Below are 6,118 nucleotides of genomic sequence, written 5' to 3'. Positions count from 1 at the left end.
TGGTATGAGAGAAATAGTGAATAAATATATTCCCCTACTTTCTCGTAGATATAGTTTTTAATAATGAACCACATAATTCATTGTAATAATCTCTATTTTTAGTTTCACTATTTGATATTATTTTTAGCTCTTTAGACTCAATAGTTTGCACATATTCTTTTTCTATTATGACAGGTTTTCTCCTACAAATGAAATCTATCTATGCATTCATGCAAAAGGGTTGCAGGACAAAACTAATTCTAATGTGCTATACATAATTTTTAGCTACTAAGGCAAATACATAATTTTGAGTTGTCCCTATTTGTCCCTAGTTGCCTACTCCTAGACAGGGTGTAATGTCCAACTGGGCATTCATGCAGAAGGGTTGCAAATTTAGAACTACTAATGTTGATGTGTACTGTTTGCTATACAAAAATTTTAGCAAAACTGTATCATACGAAACCGTTGAATGTCCTACTCTTACAACCTGCTTTTTGTTCTGCGTGGCCGTTCTTACAACCAGGGAAGAAAGGATGCAATGTTATCCTGGTTTACGATCGGAGAATCAAGTACCAAACATCTCAATCATCTCTTACCATTGTTTTTAAAGTAAAAAACAGTAAACAAACATTCCTCTCGCTTTGGTTCTCCCTGTTTCACAATCCCCTTTCTCTAGAAAAGGGAAGAGTACTCGTATTATTCATGATATTGTTTGTTAAAAGCAATAAGATAATATATAGCAGAGTCTATTTTAGAAAATTTAATTTCTTGGGTATTGTGAGAAATCTACAACCCTAGGCTGCTTTATCGTATAAGCCAAAAGATTTACATAATAAAGATCTGATCTTTGAATACTTTAAACAAAAACCTACACTTATTTGGTTGCATGACGTAAAAATAAATTCCTTCCCTCGAATTGAGATGACGTGTTTCCATTTTTCTTGTCAGTGTTACCCACCAATGATTCGATGCCTTGACGATATCTTTGATCACTCGTTTTTCTTGAGGTCGCTGATTCGATTTTCCAGCAATGCTATGTTTCCTCTTTTTCTTTCTTAAAGCAGTTTTTTATTGTATATAGTTTTCCACCGTGTTTACTCTGCAGTAATTGTTCAAGGTTCTGATCATATGTACTAATAACTGTATGAATACAAGTTGTTTGAAGTGATTTTACAAACATTATCTTTAATATCTTATCCTTCCCATCAGATTATTTTTCCAGATACAATTCACATGTCTACAGAGAGACTGGGCATGGCTGCTATAGTAATCAATCTAAAATATCATTTTTGATGCTCAAACAAAATAATAGAAATATCTAATATATTAATAGATAAATATAAATTTAGGGAGGATAACTATAAAAAGGAAATAGATATATGAATAGATTTGGAGGATAATTATAAACAATGGATTTTTTTGGGGGTTGAATGATAATAATTTAATAAAAAAAAATTGAAAAGAAATTGTACATGATATAAAAAATTGTATTCAGCCTATATTCCATAACCTACGCATTATCTTTAATGAAAGTAGTCAAAAGAGAAAGCAAAACAAGGCTGGGAATTCCAAATTTCCGAATCTTAAATGAGAAGTTAAAAGTGAAAGTGAGCAGCTTCAGAGAGTAAAGGAAAAATGTGCAAATAAGTTTGTCTCCAAATTAAGATAAATTGATTGCGTGGGTTTCTACTGCTGATCAGTGGTGTTTGCCTCTCCCTGAGCTCAAATAAGGTACGGATTATTTATGTTAATTATGTTATTATTCTCTCTTCTCGTTTCAGAAAAGAATTATAACTTCAATTTTTTTTTACATGGCAATGATTTACAATAGAATTTAGTATTCAATATTTGTATTTGAAGTTAAACTTAACAGTTTAATGAAATTTAAGTAAACTCTGTTTATTTTTGTAGCACAAAGACAGTATTTTATGAAATCTCCTTATCAACATTCATGAAATTAGTCAAATTAAAGTTACACGATTTACTGTCATTATCAAATAATAATATCATTCTCTTGACAAATAATAATATCATTCTCTTGACAGTAGTTTGTGAGCCAAATCAATTAGTGACTGCAGCATCCTTTTGCAGATCTTATTTCTAACATTGAAGAATCTGAAAGATGTCGCAAGGCAATATTATGTTTATGGAAGAGGAAAGTAAATGGGTAATTGATATGACAGAGAGGATTACTGATAGATCCATCAAGGACTGCAAGCCAGGTTCAGGCTACTTTGGGGTGACCATAAACAGGGTCCCCAAGTTTCTGTTGTTTCTACGGAAGGAAGCCTACACTCCTCGGGCCGTCCGCCTTGGCCTTTATCACCATGTGATAGCGCAGCCAGCATCCAATGTGGAGCGCCTCAAAGCAGAAGCCGCAGAGATGATGGCACGCAGGCTACCAAGACAGGAGGAGCACTTGCATTTACATGATGCAGTCGCACATATTGTTTGTGAAATTAGAAGGTGCTATGAAGAAGAATTTGAATACAGGGACGAAACCATAGCGATGGTTTTCACTTTGGATGGATGCTTTGTTTTAGAGATCTTAAGAGTTTTGACTACTGGAGAGCAGAATAAACAACAGCCACAGCAGCATTGTCATCCCATTTTCAACAGTAATAGAGTCAAGTCCTGTCAATTTGATGTTCTTAGTGATATTCTGATGCTTGAAAATCAAATCCCCATTAAGGTCCTGATAAAGTTATTGGAAGTGGAGAAAGGTTCAGAGGCAGAAGCTAAGAAAGAGCTGCTGAGATTGCTATGCAACGGTATTATTCCTCAAATTCACCCTTTCTTGCGAAATGGGCCTGACAATCCAGATTTGAAGAGATTTGATGATCTTGAGAAATATAAACATATTCTCGGGCTACTCCAGAGTCTAATTGTGGAAGACCCAAAAGATTCAAAAGAGACACCGCCTAGTGGAGGTAACAAACTTCGCTTTGCAATAAAAGGTCTCCTGCGAAAGCTCCTCATTCAATCAGAAGAGCCCAAGTTAATTAGGCATCAGACTCTGATGGCCTCTACCAGAGACTTACACAAGGCAGGAATGAAGTTCAGTCATTACGACGGACTTCCATCCCTCGAAAAGATGACTTTCAAAAGGAGAACTCTTTCGCTCCCCACGATTTGGATCACTGACAGTACAGAAGTAATTCTGAGGAATCTGATGGCTCTGGAGGTCTGCCAGGGATTCACTGCAATTTCATATTATGTGTATCTGCTGAATAGCTTGGTGGAGACCGAAGCAGATGTTGCTGTGCTCAGGAAGTTTCAAATTATCCAGAGCACCATGGGCACGGACAAAGAAGTAGCCTACATGTTGAATAATCTTGGCAAGGGAATCAATTTTGAATCAGAGCAGGATCCTTTCATGAAGCTGAAGATGCAGATCAATGAGTGGTATAAAAGCAATTTTCAAATCCTGTTAAGTGATTCTAAACACAGGCACCCAAAGTTCTGGCGGAACGCTTCAATCTTTTGGGGTCTCGCGGTTTTGGTATCCGCCGCCATACCCACTCTCGTCAATATATGGCAAAAGATCGTATAGGAAGAAACGTACATCACACGGCTATAGTTTTTTATTAGATAGCGTGCTGCCTACTCTTAGTTAATTGTGTGAAAGCAAATATGCATTGGTATATTCCAAATTGTTGTAGATTGAGCATTTGAGTGTTTATAAGTAGGTATTACATGTTGTCATATTATTTATAAAAAAAAAATAATTAGAAAAGTAGTAAAGGAAGAGTTATATATAATTCATTGAGACATATTTTATTTGTATCGTGCAATAATTGCTAACATAATCTTTGATTCTATTAATTTTTGCAATTGGAGCAAGGTTATTTTTTTATTTAAATATTCTAGTTGTCTATACAAAGATCTTGGCAATAAGTTTTTCCTTATGTCATTTCATATAACCATCAACATTTTATATACCTTTAAAGAATCATTTGACCTAAACCACTTATTTACGTTTTCAAAGTTACATTGGTTGCCATGTATTGTTTTTCATATATCACTTCCACTTCTACATTCATAGCATCAATCCATATTTTTTTCTTTCATTACATCTTAAAATCCAATCAATTCAATGTAAAGCCAAATTAATAATTTGGTTCATATTAGGATTGCTTTGATAAATTTCACTCATTAAGCTTGTTATGTTTGTTGAAGACTTTGCAATTGAAATCGTTGAAGAATTTCATGAAGAAGAAACTGAACTAGCAACACTACTTGGTTTATTTGGAAAACATAAGTATGAATGACTTGAACTTAGCTACTACTAAAGATTACTAGAAGAAAATGAACAATGCATCTTCTCTTTTCTGAACTACTTTTATTGTTTAACGTACATCCTCCTGCCACTATAATTCCACCTTCAATGTAAAGCACTTGCCTTGACTCACAATTTATTTTTTGTTATAAGGCTCTATTTTTATCAAGATATCACATTAAAGTACAAAGGTTATATTTTGCATCTAACATATTTTTCTCTTGATCTAGAATATATACAATTTTATATCACTAAAATCATGAAAATAAGCTACAAAATTCTTATGATCATTCCAGTATTTCTTTGGTATATTTTTCTTTATTGATTTTGTGAGATTACAATTTTTTAGGTATACTATCATTACCAATGCTTCTACAAAATAACTATAAATAGCTTCTTTGTCTTCAACATGATTCGTAATACTTCTGTAACAATAGAATTATTTCTTTCTACAACATTACTTCTTTTTGGGTGTAGATGGTAGTCACTAGTCTCTTGATGCTTGCTCACTTTAGGAATAAATAAAAATATATATATCCCATTTCAAATTTAATCAAAGCTTGTATAAATTAGGTTCATACTTATGTCTTCCCTATTTCCATCTATTATGTGTTTTACCCCCTTGATTATGCTTATTCTTCTGACTCTTGTCTTCTTTTATTCCATTCATAGTTTTATGGTTCTCCATCATGCCATGTCTTTTCTTCCAACTCTGTCTTTCCCTTCTTCATGTCAAGATTTTAGACTTCTTCATCTTTTCAAGACTTTCACCATTGTATTCAATTAAAATTCAAATTTTTTGTTTCTTACATGATCACTTGACCCTTGATGCCTTGAACTATAATTTGAGTATTGTGGTTTGAGAAACCCTTGGGCCTAGATATTTCTTCCTATGTTTTTATGCCCCTTCAAGCTTTATAGCATGTGCTATATTATTTCTACTAGTCATTATTTGTTGTAACTAATAACAAGAAGGATAGGCCTGAACCTTTACATAATTGCTAAACAACAACACCTAGGGCACATAAGGAATGCACACCTAGCCGAAAAAAAAACACCAAAATCAACGAGGAACCACCATATAACTAGACAAAGACCAGAGACAGAACCAACTTGAACAAAAACCAACCAACCACTAGCCAAGACACAATGGGGTGGTCTACTAGGTAGAGGTGTTAGCATCTTGCCAATCTTTACACAATCCAATGACTTAATCAAAAAATATTTTTTTTTGTTAGAATCATTAATAGAGTTCAGAGTACTAGATTTCAAAGTAGATTTGTCCACTAAGGTAGGGAGCTCCATCATAGCAAAGGGAGACATCACATGTCTCTTGCATTTTTCTTTCTTGCAATCAATTTATTTCTAAATAGTTTGCAAGGAGGATAAATTCTTCAAGGCCATCTATTGGCTCAACATAGACATATCCTCAATTTTTCATCTCACGGTCTCTTGGCTTTCCTTCGGCTCCACCACTATGTTACTCTCATCTCTCTAAGACAAATTTTCACTAAGTTCATTTAGCATCCCATCAACCTTGTCCCCCTTCTTTCATTTTCTAACCATATTACTAGCAGCCTCCTAGACCAATTCATCCTTTTCTTCCATTGCCCATTTATCAGCCTTAGCATACACCTCTACCATTTCCTCAAGGTTGTTAATCTTTCTTATAGCCACATTAAACTGCAATCACTCTTGTTGTAATGAATGATTGCACCCATGATGCTAAGTGTGAAACCAAGAAATCTTGTGAAACGTGGAAACACCTTCGAGCCTATGGGTTGCTCAAAGTGAAGGTGAATCTTCAAGTTATGGGTCGGCTTCCCTTGAATCCCTCCTAAAACTAAAAGACTAGTGTGG

The 6,118-nt window shown here is 34.4% G+C and overlaps 1 protein-coding gene across 1 annotated transcript; it reads left to right on the top strand.

Moving 5' to 3' along the window:
• The first annotated feature begins 1,643 nt into the window (after positions 1-1,643).
• On the top strand, positions 1,644-3,752 carry LOC131076037 (UPF0481 protein At3g47200-like). Its single transcript, XM_058013062.2, has 2 exons — positions 1,644-1,710; positions 2,071-3,752. Exon 2 carries the CDS (start codon positions 2,102-2,104, stop codon positions 3,530-3,532), a length of 1,431 nt encoding a protein of 476 aa, XP_057869045.2. The 5' UTR covers positions 1,644-1,710; positions 2,071-2,101; the 3' UTR covers positions 3,533-3,752.
• The last annotated feature ends 2,366 nt before the right edge of the window (positions 3,753-6,118 follow it).

Source organism: Cryptomeria japonica, chromosome 10 (genome assembly GCF_030272615.1).
Source record: "Cryptomeria japonica chromosome 10, Sugi_1.0, whole genome shotgun sequence".
NCBI classification, from domain to species: domain Eukaryota; kingdom Viridiplantae; phylum Streptophyta; class Pinopsida; order Cupressales; family Cupressaceae; genus Cryptomeria; species Cryptomeria japonica.
The sequence above is the reverse complement of the archived record's forward strand: the minus strand, read 5'-3'. Positions and strand labels throughout refer to the sequence as shown.

Bases quoted from the DNA above. Each gene is read 5' to 3' on its own strand.
- LOC131076037 (XM_058013062.2), top strand. From the start codon at position 2,102: ATGTCGCAAGGCAATATTATGTTTATGGAAGAGGAAAGTAAATGGGTA.